General features: G+C 33.8%; 1 protein-coding gene across 4 annotated transcripts in view; it reads left to right on the forward strand.

Moving 5' to 3' along the window:
- Window positions 1–18563, forward strand: part of TFPI (tissue factor pathway inhibitor) — a 103681-nt gene extending 85118 nt beyond the window's left edge. For 3 of the 4 annotated variants that reach the window (XM_010370296.2, XM_030916458.1, XM_030916457.1), the window contains 2 exons: window positions 14937–15116; window positions 15826–18563. In XM_010370296.2, the coding sequence (XP_010368598.1) occupies window positions 14937–15116; window positions 15826–15932 (287 nt within the window). In that variant the 3' untranslated portion in view covers window positions 15933–18563. Of the gene's footprint in view, window positions 1–3736; window positions 3963–14936; window positions 15117–15825 lie in introns of those variants that run through there. The other variant, XM_010370299.1, reaches the window with a different exon arrangement.
- Window positions 18564–19129: the final 566 nt, after the last annotated feature.

Consider the following 19129-nt stretch of genomic DNA (forward strand, 5'->3'; position numbering starts at 1 on the left):
TGACTTAAATTTTTTGAAGCATAAAATTTAAAATATTTGGTAAGCATACTACCAAATTAGAAAGGACAAAATGAAAATAAGTGTGAGAAAGTAATATTAATGAGTTTTAAATGGCCTCTGATATGTGTCTTCTTTAGTTTATTATGTAGATCCACATTGAAAATTGTAACAAATAAATAAATGCTTGTGAAAGCAAATTATTAACTAAGTAAGCAGTAAGAATTGACAACACGAATTTAAAAGAAAATAATATTAACAATAATTTATTCAGAATAATAGACATTTAAGGAATAATATTATCATAACTGCATTTAAAATTAGGGCAAATGTCTCCTTTATTTGTCTAGAAAACTTTTATTTTTTATTGTGTATATTGGCCTCAAAATCAACATTCCTCCAGCCAATTTGATCAATTTTCCTCTTTTTCTAGGAGCATAATGTATTTTTTTCTCCTTCCTTCGGAACCTTAACGTCTTCAGGTAAGAAGGACTTCCGCCGCCTTCCGGAAGAAGAAGGAGAGGGGCCCGGCCTTCCTGAGGAAGCAGGAAGGGGGTGGAGTAGCGAGGGACTTTAGGCAGGAACGGGAGGCCTGGAGGAAGGAGGAAGGAAGGGGGGTTAAGGAGGGAGGAAAGGTCCTTAATGATAGGAAGGAAAGTACTTCCGGAAGAAGGAAGGCAGGGGTCGGAAGGAAGGAATGCAGGGGGAAGGATGGGGAATGAAGCAGTCAAAGAAGGCTACCAAGGATCAAGTCAAAGAAGGAAGAGAAGGAAAAAAGAAAGACCTAAGACTCCCCGATCTTCCCCAATTCCCTTCCCTTCCTTCCCTACACTTCCCTTCCCTTCCCTTCCCTTTCCTTTCCTTCCCTTTCCTTTCCTTCCTTCCTTCTTTCCTAGCCTAAAACATGAAACAATGTTGCAATAACTAGGAGACATTTGATATTAAGGATGGCATAACATGGATTGTCGATGAAACTATGTTGCCATTCTTCTTAAAACCTATGTGATTTCTAATCTGCCCCAGCCAAGATCCAGAAGTGGGAATGCAGATGTCCCTGTACTCTGTCTAAAACTTAGAGGACCCCTTGTCACTTCTGTCTGAGGGATTTGCTGAGATCTATAGACACCTCTTAATTTCCTCAATCAAATATAATTACATCTGTCACTGCTTACAATTATATTGATACATTCTATTGTAGTTTAAGAAAATGCAATTCTTTGTATACATAAAACTTTGTTTTTCAAGGGTTTTATCAAATGTGTAAGGTTCTCTGTGGTATCAGATTATTTTGAAAAGCTGTAAATCCTTTAAAGTTTCAATTCAATGTACAGGAATAATAATCTGCCCCACAACATAAATGGAACACCATTCTTTTAAAATTCTTTCCACTAAAGAACAATTTTTAAGTAGAGTATTTGAATATTCTAAAATTCAATTATTATTAAGTGAAATATTTATAAATATAGTTTTAATGTTTTTCTTCATGATATTATGGAAACATTTTAGAAGTTTAAACATATTAGAATATGAATTTTTAAAAATTGCTATTTATTTTTAATTACCAGAATGTTGTAAACAGCTTTCAAGATATATTTTTCCAGTAAGCTTTCTTAATTCAAGGTACTTGAATACTTACTAAGCACAATTCAGGTATAATTTTTCTTTTTATTTCCACATTTCAATATTAGCAAGTTATTTAGGTAATCTCAAAGACAGTCTTACTCTTCCTTAAGAGATTTTAAATGATGATTTGTAAGCATATCCCTGAGTGTGAGTGCATTATTTCAGTTTGATTGGCTGTGTTGAGTATATCCATGTAGTTCAAATAAATGTGTTCTCTCCACGTGTGTAAAAGAAATATTTCTAAAGCAATTTCCCTAAATGTGTGCCATTTTGTGCATAAACTCTAGAATTGAAAACCATCAAAATTGGTTCTTCTTGATTTCCCCCATGATTGAAATGATATAGCAGATAAAAAATCTTTCAGCCTGAAGACATGGGTTAAATTTCCAACTCTTCAACTAATAGCTGTGTGACCCTAAGGTATTTCTTAAACTGAATTTTATCTTTCCAGTGTAAAATGAAGATGGTAATACTAGCTTGATAGGTTGTGTTGTGAGGTTAAATCAGTCAAAATATATAACTTTCTTAGGACAGTGCCTGATATCTAGTCAGTTGGTGTAGGGTTCCTCATTATTATTATCCATGTGATTCAGAGTAGTACGCTTAACTCACCAGGCCTTAGATTCTCATTTGTAAAACAACTCCTTTGTAAGTTCCTATTTGCTGAACAAATTTTTATTTCAGACACTCATAAAGTCTCTAGTTATTCAGATAAGTGCATCAGTAAATATACAGTCTCAAAATCATGACTAATATTTTAAGAAGAATTCATACTAGGACTAAATTAATGCATATATGGAAACTCAAAGAGTTTGAATGTGTTTATTAGAAACAAGATGAGATTATTGTCACAGAGAAGTATCATGGGGCTTCAAGGTCAAAAGATGTTTATTTGTATAATTGTTCTTTATCTTTTCGACATTCCCAAGTTTCCAAACTTTTTGAGTTTTTCCACTGTTTTTCTGATTATTCCAATTTGAATGATTAGTAATTTTCTTTGTATCACTTCTATTCTTCCAGTCATTCATTAAATTTCATTGCTTTTTATGAAATGTTTATTTCTGTCTCTTCCATTTTCACTCCTATTTATTTTGTTCATATCATCAATCCTTCATGGTTAGATTACCTAAACAATCATGTCATCCAATTTGGAACACTAATGATAGTGTTAAGAGGGTGCTAAAAAATTAAGGTATATGTCTATTTTAAATATATGTGTGCATTGACATAAAATTGGAATTGTCGTTTTGGTGACTCTACAAAAATAGTTTTATATTTAAAAGTATTTTAGTATTTTTAAATAATATATGTGTGTGTGTGTGTGTGTGTGTGTGTGTGTGTGTGTGTGTGTGTATAAATGTGATATCGTCCCAAAATAGGCATAAACTAATAGGGGCTTAGGCAAACCAGGCTGTATAGACATGAGACAAATAGATAAATAGATATTAGAAAGCTCAGATATAACTCAGATATTGTATATATACATTACACATAATATAATTATATATCTAACATAAGTAAACTAAAGTATATTAGAGAGAGAGAGCAAGAGAGAGAGAGAGAGAGAAAGGAGCAGTCATATGTAACAAATTATACATGACATTTTTGACATCATTGTCCTAGTTCCATTCATCGATCATGTGGGTAATTCAGCTTCGTCCACTTGCCTAAAATCTGTCTGCATTGTCCATTAGTCTTCTATCTATTGCAGATGTTTTCTGTCCCTTAAGTACAACTTTTTTCCATCCATTCAAATTGGCCTCTTCATTACCATTAAACACAAATTATTCACTTTCATTCTAAAGGATGTTCTATGTGATTTTCCCCACCTAAAATTGAATGACCCTCCTCATCTTCTTAACCAATCTGTCTTTTCACTAACACAAGGAGGCCTTCTTTCTGTCTCTCTCCCCTGGCTTCTTACTATGACTCCTTTAATATCTGTATTATTAGATATTGTGTTTGCTCTACCTCACTGTCTAGATTACAAGATTTTTTGAAGAAAAAGATAATGTGCTATATAGTTTATAGACTTCTCCCACCCTCAGCATTGATCACAGTGTTAAACATGTAAAGATGACTCACATTTTTTATTTATTAATTTTGTGATTCACAGTTACAAAAGAAGGAACAAATGATGGTTGGAAGAATGCGGCTCATATTTACCAAGTCTTTCTGAACGCCTTCTGCATTCATGCATCCATGTTCTTTCTAGGATTGGATAGCATTTTATGCCTATGTTAATATTTATGCTTTTGGCATTTCCTTAATATTTACGTGTATACATGATGCCTTCGGTAGCCTACTGCTAATAAAGTTTTAATATTTACATGCATAGTAAACATAGTCTTCTCACTGCACCTCGCTGGTAAATGTCTAACTAGCAAAGAAATATGAATGTTCTCAGAAGTTCGTGCTAGTTGTGAGCCTTTTGACTGGACCTAACTATTCATGAAAAAAAAAAAAAAGTCTTTTTTTTTTTTTTTTCTGATTTTTATATATCCTTTTGCTTCCATACATCAACTCTTTGGTTTTTTGTTTTGTTTTTTTTTTGTTGTTGTTGTTGTTGTTTTTGAGAGGGAGTTTCACTCTTATTGCCCAGGCTGGAGTGCAATGGCGTGATCTCGGCTCACTGCAACCTCTGCCTCCCAGGTTCAAGGGATTCTTCTGCCTCCGCCTCCCGAGTAGCTCAGATTACTGGCACTCACCACCACACCGGGCTAATTTTTTTGTATTTTTAGTAGAGACAGGATTTCACCATTTTAGTCAGGCTGGTCTTGAACTCCTGACCTCAGGTGATCGCCTTGGCCTCCTGAAGTGCTGGGATTACAGGCGTGAGCTACTGTGCCTGGCCCCATACCTCAACTCTTGAGAGCTAACTGGGAACAACATCAGCTTTATGATATTCTGGGGGGGGGGGGAAAATTCAGGTGGACTTAAAAAGCTACTGCCAACCCGATTCTAGTTGGCCACTAACTGGGAAAGGGAACACCTATATACCTATATACCCAGTTCCACATTGCTTCCTGCCAGCCTCCAGGTCCAGGGAAAGTAATTGGATGACATCCTGAAGATGATTTTGCTACTTGAAACTCTATCCCTCTCCTAAATGTATTCAATGTATGACCTCCAGACATACATTCCATTTATGTGGAAAAAAATAGAAAATAAAATCTATGCATATATAAATACATTTTTAAAAATATTTTTCTTATCACTAGCCTTCTGAAACAGGTGTTGTGTTCACAAAGGGCCTAATGGACACTCAAACACAATCACTGATATAGTCAATCTATAAATCTGTATGAGATTGTTATTATCTCCTTGGCCTCTTGTTGAAGGTGTGATTGCATGTAGAGGAATACTGCAAGCATGAGAACTTTCTGGAGAGAAACTATCCCTCAGCAGCTAAAGAGTTCCACATTCAGCTGCATACCACAGGTCATCACAAGCACTGTTTACAGTTCTTAAAAAACGAACAAACAAACAAAAAACCACTTCATCCATAGTCCACTTTCATAGTTTTAAAGAAGTATCTTGCCTTTCATAATGTGTTCTAAGACCAAGAAGCACAGGAACATCCCTCATAATCTAAAGATGCCTGCATAGTAAATCTGGAGCCTCATATTCTGATTTTCTGACAAGCTGGCTTTCCAAAAATAGATAACAAGTTTTGGACAGCACCCAGCAAGTTTTCTACTTCCTGACAGGAATGGTGATGAGAAACAAAAATGTGGCACTTCATCTCTGCCAAAATCACTGCCATCGAAATGCAGTCACCCTAGATGACCACTGTCTACGTTTCTAATCCCGTTCTTCCTGGACCATCTTTAGTCTTAACACAGATAATTTGTTGCCCCAGTCATAAGAGTCCTCCAGAGAAGTGTTTCTCAAGCTTGAATAATATATAGATGTCTTTAAAAGGAAAAAAAATCACAGACTTCCAATTTGTAAGCCAAATTACTTAAAATAACATTCATTTTGTATGAACCAGTAACATAGTAGGAATAAATTCATTATGATTATTATACAACTATAAACCAAAAATTGTGTACAAATTAATACCATGCAAACTACAAACTAATAAATTAATAATACTAATTTGATAAGACTTCTTTTGCTTAAAAAAGAAAAATCCTTATTGTAATATGAATTTAATAGTAACTGGTATAGGGCAGGTTAGTAATGTGGTAGGAATAGTTTAGACAAACTTGAGCTACTCTATGTTGTGTGTAATTCTCTTCCTTTTTTCTATTTGAATAATAGAAAATCTTTGCAGAAATGAAGTTAAGAAGTATTAATACAAAATGGTGGCTGGGTGCAGTGGCTCACTCCTGTAATACCAGCACTTTGGGAGGCTGGAGTGGGAAGATAGCTTGAGCCCAGGAGTTCAAGACCAGCCTGAGCGACATGCAGAGATCCTGTCTCTCCAAAAAAATAAAATAATTAGCCCAGTGTGGTGGCCTGTGATTGTAGACCCACCTACTCTGGAGGCTGAGGTGGGAGGATTGCTTGAGCTGGGGAGGTTGAGGCTGCAGAGAGCTGTAATTTTGCCACTGCACTCCAGCCTGGATGACAGCAAGATTCTCTCAAAATAAATAAATAAAATTTGTTGATCAGGAAAATTCCAACTCTGCCTCTTCTAGGAACACAGTGGAGTGGGGTTTCCAGCTTTTAATTGTATGTAATACCATTACATGGATCTGAGTGACCAGTGCAGATATGATCCCATGGATGCAAGACTAACTTTGGTGTGGTTGTTTCTAGAATCAGTCTGCATTGACCATCTCAACTCAATACTTGTTGCCTTCAAATGTTCAAGCTCTCTAAATACTGTTTGAATCAGCATTTTTGCCCCAAGACTTGTGTGGTGACCTGTTTTGATTAGAACTCTGTCAAACTTAGAAAACTTGAACTTCATGCTTGTAACTGTGGACTATAGTATATTTAACATGTTCTGAACCTGAGCTTCAGAAAAGAGGGAATTTGGACATCAGTTCTAAAGGAGAAGCTGTGACAATTTTCTTTTTATCTGATAAAATTATTAAAATGTTTTCGCTCAGGTACTACTTTTTAAAAATTTTCTAATTAGTTTTCAAAATGACATACCTTAGTGGTTTAGAGCATTGACGTTATAGAAAGAAAGATGTGGTTTTTAATTCCAGTTCTGCTATTTGCTGACTCAGTCTGTGGCCTTGAAAAAAGATTACAAAACTTCTCTCAGCTTCAGGTTCCTCGTTTATTTTATGTGGTAAGAAATATCTCAAAATTTTTGTAAAACTGTAATGAGACATCAAATTCTTAAGCCAGTGTTGAGCACACAATTAGAGTATGAAGTATTAATTTTTGAGGTTGTTTTCAATGATGATGATGATGACCTATTTTCATCTGAGGTTTACAGCCAAAAAATGAGTGCTATTTTTATACATTTTATTATTGATCATTTTTAATGCAGCTAAAGTCTGTAAACTTGATCTGACATATCTTTATTTAACATATTTTATGCTAAGATTATTTGAAATAACATATATAGCACTTGAAAATTCAAATATAGTTGTAAAATACAAATTTTTTTTGTCTTTGGATCTTATAAGTAATTGAAAGACATACAGACCTATATTTTCAACTTTATCTGATGACCTAAGGTACAGATCTGTGTACTTCCTAATTTCAGTTCATTTCAGCAAACATTGAGTGTCTCCTACATGGGAATAACTACCATAGGTACGGGGAGTATAGAATAATAAGAGGGTAATTTTGTCCTTTATAGGTGTGTTTGTCAAATAGGGAAAAAGATAAATAGATGACTTCAATGCCTGTGTTGTAACTCTGCTAAGACAGAGACCTGCACAAGGGTTATGGGAGAACAGAGTTACAATAACATTTTACATTCATTAGAGAAAGTCAACATTAAAATATTCTATGTTTTCAAAACTTGAGCTCTATCTTCATCTTCCACTTCGAATTCATTTGCCTGGATGCTGGCTAATGCATGGACATAGTCTACAATTTCATCTTTATATTTAGATATTTTTCTAAGTAAAGCCACAATGAAAAAAAGCCACCACAAGTTACAAAAAATACAACATTCTAAGTAGAATTTATTCTATAATGTTTCATAACATATTGGAAAAATATTACATCTTCTGAATGCAGAAACACTAGAATTATTTCATCTCCAGCTCTCTACCTGCCCAAATTCAATCTGGTGCTTAATTTTAGCTACTCCCATGGTAACTGCTTCGGTTATGGTAATTTTATATTATTCTCTATTGAAAGTTACCAAATTCAATCTAAACATGCCTGGTTGAGTTTCCTTCATGTATTCAATGAGATCAGAACTTGTCTTTTCCTTCTTCAATAATTTCAGTGGCTCATTATTGTCTGCATTGTAAAATCCAAATATAGAAGTATTCAAGAACCTTCTTAATTTGATCTAAATGTATTTTTCCAGCCTTGTATCCCACTACAGTCTTTTTTGTATTATGTTCTCCGGATAGCCTGGAGTTTGCAAAGTACCCCCAAGCAAACTAGAAACCTTCTGACCTTTGTGTTTTTACTTTCCTTCACCCATATGCTTCTCTGTATACTCTGCTTACTAAAATCCCATTCTTCCTAAAAAACTGATCAACAGACTAAATGCTAATTTTTACTTTTACTAAAATTTTGTAGGGTTTAAAATTTTACATATATGTCATGAAGAAGGTTTTTCTCATGCACTATTAGACATAATTATCTTAGAAGAAAGTATACTCAATAGCTGTATAATCTATAATTTTACTATGGCTTTCTTTCTTTGTGGCTTTGCTTAGACAAATCCCTGAAGGAAACTGACTTTATGAACTCTGTCCATGGATTAGGCAGTATCTAGGCAAAGAAATCCAACCCAGAGAACATCTACCCAATTTATTTCCTTCCCTTTTAATATGCGGAGGGAGTTTCTGTCTGGGCAAGGTTTCACTCAGTCTATTCTTCATGAGCTTTCAATTTCAAGTTCACCGGCAACCCTCCTTCTATTATCCTCAGGTAAGTGGCCCAGTGTACACATAGGGGAGAAAAAAAAGGTCCACAGTGCTCGTTTTTCCATTCCCTGCCCCGTCTTTTTTGTTTCTTTATAGATTATCGGCTTCCACCAATTTAATACCACTTCTCCTGATTAATGAGTAGAGATACATACTCTTTCTTTTTTACAGAGAGAGGGACAGGCTTACCACACATTCCTACTCAGAAACAGACTCCAATCTCTAATCTCTAGCCTTTTATCTATTACCTCTGGACACTGGACTCACTCTAACATATTTTTTCTATCATATATTTTGAGCATCACAATTGCAGATAATTTGGATAAAAAAGAAAATAAAAGAAGAAACACTGGCTATATCCACATTATGCAGAAACAATCACTGTTGGCATTATAGCATATTTCATTTTACTATTTCCTTGTGTTTTTTTTTCAACTTGTCACAAAGTAAATAAAGTTCAAAACTGGAAGTAGCTGCTTGAGGAGACGTAACAATATAGAATAAGCTCAGCATAAAAGTATCTTTTTGTAAAATTTAACCTAGCAAATGTCTAAGCTCCCTACCTAATAAAGCTATCTCTATAGTAATCATCCTCCCAACTGACTACAAGTCCTTTTAAATATTTGCCCAATGGGTATGTATATAAATTCTATTCTCGTTTATATGTGTTTGTATATGTATGTATTTGTGTGTTGGCACAAAATATAAATTAGTACATTTTCTCCATTCTAACATGCAGGTTTTTCTACATTCTAACAATTCTAATCATGATGAAACTTATAACTGATAGTGTATAATAGTGTAATTATTTATTTTTTTCTTTCTTTCTTTCTTTTTTTTTTTTTGAACTGGAGTCTTGTTCTGTCACCCAGGCTGAAGTGCAGTGGCGCAATCTTGACTCACTTGCAACATTCACCTCTGGAGTTCAAGTGATTCTCCTGCTTCAGCCTCCCTAGTAGCTGGGAACACAGCTGTGTGCCACCACACCCAACTAATTTTTGTATTCTTAGTAGAGACAGGGTTTCACCTAGTCAGCCAGGCTGGTCTCAAACTCTGGACCTCAGGTGATCCACCCACCTCGGCCTCCCAAAGTGCTGGAATTACAGGTGTGAGCCACCGCGCCCGGCCATGTTTTTCTTTCTTCATGAGTAGTACATAAAATAATAGTGCATCTTCAAATCAGTGACATTTAGATTTTATGTAAATGATATTTCATATAACATTTGGCAAGCTATAAGCAGTTTCTTGTCCCACATAGTACCCTTCTACTTTTGTTGGCATGGGGAAGAAAAAAAGTGTTGAATAGTAGATAAATTCATAGCAGTAAGGTCCATGTTTTGCTAAATGGTTTAGGCGCTTTAAATGTCGTTGTAGGTACATAAATTTGTGAAAAGTTTCAGTGGAGAATTCAGCAACATCAACCAAGTTATAAATTGAATATAGATTTTGCATAATTCTAATTTTAGAAGCTTGTCCTCTGAAAGTACCTGAACCAGTGTACGTGGGTATTCATGAGATGTTGTCTGGAACTGAAAAAAATAAATTATAATAATCTATATGTCCATTTGACTAAATATACTGTAGTTAACTCATAAAATGAAATACTGTACCTACATTAAAAAGAGTGAGGTCTATATAAAAATACGGAGACACAGCCACAAAATATTATCAAGTATAGTAATAAATATAGAATATTATGCTAATACATTTGCATATGCAAACAATTTGAAGATATGTAAACCATCAGCAGTGGTTAAAGGGTAAGAATCAAATTATGGATAAATTTTGTTTTACATTGGTTATACTTTCATATTATTTCAAATTTTACAAAGATAATTTGAAGTAAATAATTTATATTTCTCTTTACTACAAAATTATAAACAAACTTTTAAAAAGATTTGTTATTCGATTCTCTAAAAAGTCTCAGAAGACAAAATAAATGTACTTAACAAGTTGTAAGATATTTCATAAAACCTAGTTTTTTTTTTTTTTTTTTTTTTTTTGAGAGGGAGTCTCGCGCTGTCACCCAGGCTGGAGTGCAGTGGCCGGATCTCAGCTCACTGCAAGCTCCACCTCCCAGGTTTATGCCATTCTCCTGCCTCAGCCTCCCTAGTAGCTGGGACTACAGGTGCCTGCCACCTCACCCGGCTAGTTTTTTGTATTTTTTAGTAGAGACGGGGTTTCACCATGTTAGCCAGGATGATCTCGATCTCCTGACCTCGTGATCCGCCCGTCTCGGCCTCCCAAAGTGCTGGGATTACAGGCTTGAGCCACCGCGCCCGGCCAAAACCTAGTTTGTTTAGTAAAACAAAAGCCTAAGTAGGCAAGCCAAATGAGAGTCATAAAAAAGTTACCACAGTAAAGATTCCAAGTGAATATATGATTCAAAATTTACTGTATAAATCTCAAAGCAAATTTACATTAACAACTTTACCTGTAAAACTGAGTTTACAGCACCGTCTTACAGTTTAGCAGTCACACTACATCATGATAGTTATTGATATAAAAAAAAAAGTAGATCCTGAATTCTGAAACCTAACAAAACCCTGTAGACACAAGGTACCCAACTTGTTATTAATGGCAGGATCAAGACAGAATGCATTTGATTAATAAATTCCCTTTGGAAAAAGAACAAAAGTCAGGTTAGTGTCTTTTTTATTCTATCTTAAATTTCTGTGAATAATTATAATCTCAACTAAAAAAATCACATTTTGCCAAACCTTTGTATTTTCTTTCATTGTAGATAGCAAAGTCTTGATTTTGAATAGGTGAGTTCTGATCTATACGTAGAATAAATTTGCTATTTGGAAACAAGTTTTTATCTTCAAGAAGTGAAAAAAATTCAAATGGAGCTAAAATGTTTTTAAGAAACCATTTGCTTCATTACTTTAATTTTACTGTGATTTATGCTACAGTAACCCAATGATAGTCTTACTGCTCAGAGTTAAAATCATCTTAAGAGAAATGAATTAGTTTACATATCAGGTAAAATTTATGTTCTGAAGAATACTCGCCTTACAATGATTCCTTAACTGACAATAATTTATTGCATCTTTAAAAACTTCTAAAAGTTAATTACATATTATGCAGTATCCTTAGTGATTAACTTCACATTTTAATACGCTATCGAAATATTGTCATTTCTAGTGTTGGGAACCTCACTGTTGATCTGGGTCAAAATTCTGTTGTGTTGAATGATCTATGTAAGCAGTGGTTGAAATCAGGGCGACATAAGATAGATAAACAACTGACATTGCATCAGTCATGGACAAGGAGGAGCAAGTATCTGATAATAGGGGCATTTACATACCAAATCCCAGGCTGTCAGAAGCAGCATGCCAGACACTCTCTGATTCAGAAGTCATAAAGAGTGTTAGTAGAGGCAACCTGATGCCTTGGATGATTTAGTGAAATTTTCTCTGCTGGCATCTATGCTGGTCAACTGGCTGTTTGCTCTCAAACCAACCCCCTGCTTTCAACCTGCCTCGTGTGGTTTTTATGGGGAACTTTCTCCTCTGGCTTCTGAAAGGATTTGGTAAATGGCAGCCATTGTTGGATGACTGGATGGTCAAAGGAAGACAGAAGCTAGCATATGTCTCTCCACCACACCTGTGGTGTACCTTCCACGGTTTCAGCTTCAATGGAAAGGCCCGAATGGTTCTAGGGTTTACCTGCTGTTCTTAGTCTATGACAACAGAGGCTCCTCTTCTCATACCTCCAGTCTAGGGACTGTAGCCCCATATGTACTAGGCTAGCTTTTTCTCATTTTGAAATAACCTTGATTTTGTGATTGGGCCATGTTTACTGTAGGTTCTATGTGGGAAAAGAGAAGAAGTTTGCTCCCTGTCAACAAAAAATTTTCTCTGTTCTGGAACAAGGGAGCTTGATGTCTGGCATTGCTATTAAGATGTAACAACTAACATATGCAAATAAGGATACAATTTACAACCACATTCACACATGTTATCTGCAACTTACTATGGGCAGATATACCTTACACACAAAATGCTAAAGTGAAATTGATGTATAAGTTGCATATCATTTTATCACACACATCTATTTCGAAGTTACTGTGGGTGTTTAAACAGGAAAAAAAAGGGATAGCAATTTCGTCTGTTTTCTCTGTTTCTCAAATTAGGCTGATTGCATCTAGTGCATCTCTTTTGTTTCTGAACATAGGTGATAACTGGAAGCTCATGAGTTCAAAGTGGTGGCAATTAATCATTTTATATTCTACGCTGTGCAAGAATGATAATACACATCAGACACATTGGAAAAGTTTGTATGATAGTACAACTCAATTACAATATAACTCTCCTAGACTGCTAGAAAATTCCTCTAATATAAATGATTCTTAGTGACAGGAAATGTCAACATTTTCTAGAATGTCTAGCACACATTCTCACCATTCAACTTTGATTTATGATGGCATATCATCATGTCAAAGGATACAAAATACAGGCATGTAGGATAAATAAGCCTAGAGATCTAATGTACAACATGAAGATGACAGTTAGTAAAAAAAGTATTGTGTTAGGGATTTTTGTTACATAAGTAGACTTTAGCTACTCTTGTCACACACACAAAATTGTAACTGTGAGAAGATGGATATGTTAATCTGCTTCGCTATAGCAACTATTTTACTATCTATATATATCCCATAACATCATTTTGTAAACCTCACACATACACAATAAAAATTATTTTAAAAATCATGCACTATAATCCCCACATAGGATAAGGTAAAACATAAAGGGCTACATATGATTTAAAACAATATTTTCATTTTACAAATCCTAGAAGGATTTGTAATCACTGCATATATACCTAGTCAAAGACTTAAGTAAAATTAAATACTCTGTTTTGGATTATAGTTCTGATTTATATATATATATATATATATATATATATATATATATATATATATATAGTTTGGCACAAGGATGTCACCTGTCTCAAATTTCTTCTCATAAATTATTCTCACAGTATTCATTCCCTCTCATATTTCCCAGAATATTTTTTGTTACCTGAGTTACTATATGAAGACATTCTAGTCTTTATTTAAATATCTAGAAGGCAGGAGGTGGTAAAAAATGTTTATATCAATTTGAGATTTTTTCTCATTTTTTCTCACTTTGTTTTATTTCTTTTCTTTGCTTTTACAGTCTGTTCATCTCGGGTTTATTTGGCAAAAGACTGCTTCTTGCTTAAGGCAAAATCTATTCACCTTCATCAACTGGATTCCTCGAAGTTCTATTTTCTGCTAATATTGGACATTTAGCAAATCTTCCTCATCTGTATTTGCTTGTATCACATCTCACCATTTGGCAAAGCCATTAAAGTTTTCTTGTATTGATTCCTTGCCATATAACAACTTACCTGTAGTACTGGTTTATTAACATCAAGCAGTTTAACTGTGCTACCGAAGAGCACCAGGTGCCCCTCACTGAGAGTAATTCCAAAAGAGCTAAAAACTAACGTTGAGCTGAAACTAATTTTCTCTTCTGATTTAGCAAATGAGTGCTCCTTTTATTACCCTAATTGTATTTTATTCTTGTGTTTTTGAAAACCATTGATTGATCCCATTGACAAACCAGCTTATCCGTCTGATACAAAATCAATGTTTCATTTCACTGGCTTTAGCAATATTGCTTCCTTTGCAAAAACATTTAACTCATGCTTCAATTTATGAGAAAAAAAATGCTACCGAGACAAACATCTCATCTGGATTTATTCCTTGAAACTTAAAGCTTGCTATTCCTGAATTCCTCCACTTTAAACTGTGATTGTATTACATCATTCAGCATGTGTTTAGTCAAGAGAGGTAACTCTTCCTCAGCTTCAGTGTTTTTGTTACATCATAAATAAAAACTTTGCTCATTAGAATTTTTTTAAAGCTAAATATTTGTGAACAAATGATATGTAAATGAATATGTGTGTGTGTGTGTATGTGTGTATGTGTGTCTGTAAGAAATTTTCAGCAGTTACATTGTTGAAGAGTGGTTTTTATTATGTACAAATAGTTTGTTCATATAAAGAGTAATCATAACACTTCTCTTTAGCAAATGAGATATTTTTAATTCATTGGAGAAAGATCTCAATATAGTGGACACATGGTTTTGTTAAGCATTTTCCTAGAAGTGAAATGCACCAATTTTATTAAATATCCCTTCATTCATTCAGATTACTGTTTTACATGCACATGCAACAACATTAATCTATAAACAATACACAATATGAAAGCCTGAAATTCACTATCACATATGGCTTACCATGTTTTCCTGATGTTTTCAGAATTTCATGGTCCCTCATGGTGTCTCGCTCCAGCAGACAGAGGATTGTGTCGTGCCAATGAGAACAGATTCTACTACAATTCAGTCATTGGGAAATGCCGCCCATTTAAGTACAGTGGATGTGGGGGAAATGAAAACAATTTTACTTCTAAAAAAGAATGTCTGAGGGCATGTAAAAAAGGTATAGAAGATACTCTTCCCATTAATTGACTAGTGTTTAAGATAGCAATTGAATTTAAATGATAATCTATTAAATATGAAATTAATTATCTTTATTTTAAGAAAGTATGATCTAGCTAACAAATGTCCTCTTCAATTACATTTAGATAATATTGCTAGATATATAACTGTAATTTCTTTTAATGTCCTCATAGGAAAAGAATCAATTTAAAACAAATTAAACATTTTATTCTTTTAATGTTCAAATACTAAGCATTCACTTTAAAAGACTATACCAAAATTGCTTTAAGCTTTCTTGTAATACACAAAATTTTAACATATTTATTAATGTCTTCTGAATATAAAAGTAATGCATGTTTATAAAATACTAAGAAGAGTATAAAAATGCAAATACAAACTACCTGTAATTTAATCAACCACATACAGCCACATTTCTACTTTTTAAAAATAAAGCAAGCATGGATTTGTAACAGAAGATGAACAAATAATAAAAATGAACGGCATGCTTATCCATTTTTATTAACTCATATATGCAAAGTAACTTCCTTAAAAATAGATTGTTCTACACGAATACATGGACAAATTAAAGGCTTTTAAATCAATAACATCTTTTGGATTTAAATATTGAAAGATACTTTGAGAGGATTTTAGATAAAATGTTTCGTTGTGTTATTTTATCACACATTAATTTATTCCTCTTCCTCTTATAGGTTTCATCCAAAGAATATCAAAAGGAGGCCTAATTAAAACCAAAAGAAAAAGAAAGAAGCAGAGAGTGAAAATAGCATATGAAGAAGTTTTTGTTAAAAATATGTGAATTCGTTATAGCAATATAACATTAATTCTACTAAATATTTTATACGAAATGTTTCTCTACGATTTTCTATTTTTTCTTCTACTAAAATGGTTTTAATTAATATGTTCATTAAATTTTCTATGCTTATTGTACTTGTTATCAACACATTTGTATCAGAGCTGCTTTTCTAATCTTGCTAAATTGCTTATTCTATGTATGTAATTTATCAGCTGGCTACTGGGAAATTACTTATTCTCTGGATCCTTCTGTATTTGCATTTTACTACAGATTGTCATACTACCGGCTACATCAAATCAGTCCTTTGTTTCCATTTGGTGACCATGTGTTTGAGGATACGATCATGTAAATGATTATCTCCTTTATAGTCTGTAACCAGATTAAGGAATGTAGCTCTCAAAAAATCAAGAACTTCTTGAGTTTCACATATAAAATGGTGACAAACACCTGCTTCTGATAAAGATTATTCAATTGTGTATTTGAAAAGACTGGTAATAACAGAATTCTATTATGTGCTTCCCTCCTTAGACATAGCTTTTCTCCTATTGTACTAACCAGTACTTCCATCAATATTGAGCTAAACTGTCTTTGAACAGTCAACTCTGCATCATGTGCCTGCCTGATTTGGATTGGTTTCACTTTTTTTTTATTTGACCGTAGCCCATTCTATCAGTCAAGATGATTGAATAATTGTGTGTCAAATACAACTCATGATAAGGAGAAACTTTATGGAAACAATAAGTTTTATGGCAATCGAAAGGGAATTATTTATATGTACTTCCTAATACTATGCTTCCCAATATTTTCTCTTACTAAAAATAACAAAAATATTTAAACCTTCTGAAATCTATTCCGTTATCATTAGGATTTGCACACAATGCAACTAATAATTCATGCTTTAAAAAAGTAGGTTATTTCTGTTGAAGAGAAAATTATCAGCAAGGAAGAATCTACTAGAAAATTCATGTGCTAGTCACTCTTGGGGATTTAATATTTCACTGGAGTTAATTCACTATATCCAGACCTATATCTTTCATTTATTGCTGAGCCATGTGCAGTCTGGTATCTCAATAACCTCAACAACCTCCAAGACACGTCAGTTTCTGTAGTGTTCACCTCAAATTTGACATTTGAATCGGAACTGATTTAGAAACAACCAATTCATTCATCTGGTATAGATTCATGACTTCTCACTAACAATGATAGTATAATTCTGCCTGTTCTTCAGGATTGAAATTTTGAACTCAGTTTAGATTTCTTGTTTTAGATTTCTTGTTTTCCCTCATATACCACATCTAAACAGTCTCCAAATCTTTATCCTTTTTTTTTTTTCCAAAAAAATTCACCCAATCCCTAGGCTTTTTTCTTTACATTTTTTTTTTTTCCGTTTTGTTTTGTTATGTTTTCTTAGACAGGGTGCCACTCTGTCACCCAGGCTGGAGTGCAGTGGTGCAATCACGGGTCACTGAAACCTCCCACCTAGCTGGGACTACAGGTGCAGGCCACCACACCAACTAATTTATGTACTTTTTGTAGAGACGAGTTTCCTCATGTTACCCAGGCTTGTCTTGAATACTTAGGCTCAAGCAGCCTCCCAAAGTGCTGGATTACAGATATAAACCACAATGCCCCCATTTTTATTCTTTACTGCATTCTTCCCATCAGTATTAATTCCTCAGAAATTTAGTACATTCCTCCACCCTTTCAAAATGCTCCCAGAACTCACACTAGTTGGTACTTAACTACAACCTTCAACCTCACCATTTAATTTTGATGTATATTTTTGGGTTTACCTACAGTACTTTCTTTCATGACTACTTTGATTTAGCTAAGAATGCTCACTGTACACTGAATGTTAATTACTCAGCTAATTCACACTGATTTCCTGTTTAAAACTATGATCCCCTCCAGGCCATTCATGTGAAGTCAGGGTACAGCTGATGCCAGCTACAGACTTACTGTGTTTCAATATGGAATATGAAAAGTACTAACATATAATTACAAATCATTTTCTACTGTGGTATACAAATTTTATCATTACAGAATAGTATCAGCTTTTTTCACTTAAGGAAAATATTACATCTTGATTCAAATGTTCAGTACATAAATAATTGCCTTAAAGTGAGTCTTTGCTGTGGAATTTGAGAGTTTTGGAAATCAAAGGCCCTTGTGAAACATTTCCTGTTGCCGTTTATTTATAGATAGCAATAGCTTCAAATAAGTGGGAAAGTCTACTTGGGTGAAGTGGTAAATAGTCACTAAGATTGCATAAATAGTGCATTTGTGAGTAATTTGTGTGTAATTGTTTTCTCCAACAATAACCACTGGTCCATTGGTTCACTACTTACTCAAGAAAGACATGTACTGAGATGGCTTGAAATGTTTAATGCATGTGAACGTTATTTTTACCATGTTTTGGAATAAGACCTTTATGGTATTGTCTTCCTTTGTTTTCCACAATCAAATGCATCTAACTGTGAACTGTATATGGAATTACATTATTCAGCATATACATATATTTACCTGCTTTGTTCATTCTGTGTATTCAAAATTAACAGATCATGCTGAAAACCACTCAAATGATTATATTTTTTACATTATAAGAAGTAAAATATATTATTCTGAATAATGAAACCTGGCTGTTGGACTCACAATGATTTTAGTACATAAAAAAGAATTCAATGCTCATTAGTTATCATAAAGGTACAGAATCTTAAGATCAAAAAAAAAATTGTTCTCACACTCTGCTTTTATTTCCTTTAATTGGAATTGTTAATAGTTGCCTTTTAATTACAAGTACTCATCGATATATTATAATTTATTTGTCAAACAAATTAGTACACTATGTCCTAACAATCTATACATTTTAAATTTACTCTGCTACATATGTGTTTTCATCAGTCATTTCATACATAATTGTACAAATATAGACATGTATATTTAAATATATGTTATATAACTATACATTACATAACTTCTTATCCTGACTATTGTACTTGGCCTAGCCCATCTCTATACTGGAAGAAAAAAGACAATGACACTAAACTAGCTAACTATTTAAGTCTTTTGTTGATTCTTCCATCAGCTGCTCCTCCTCTTATCTGGTTTTTAGCAAATTAGCATTTTTATTTAGTGTTTCCAACTTCTGACTTTAAGTGTTTTCTCAGGGACTTTGGCTGGGATGTACTTTAATCACTTTC

Source organism: Rhinopithecus roxellana, chromosome 14 (genome assembly GCF_007565055.1).
Source record: "Rhinopithecus roxellana isolate Shanxi Qingling chromosome 14, ASM756505v1, whole genome shotgun sequence".
NCBI classification, from domain to species: domain Eukaryota; kingdom Metazoa; phylum Chordata; class Mammalia; order Primates; family Cercopithecidae; genus Rhinopithecus; species Rhinopithecus roxellana.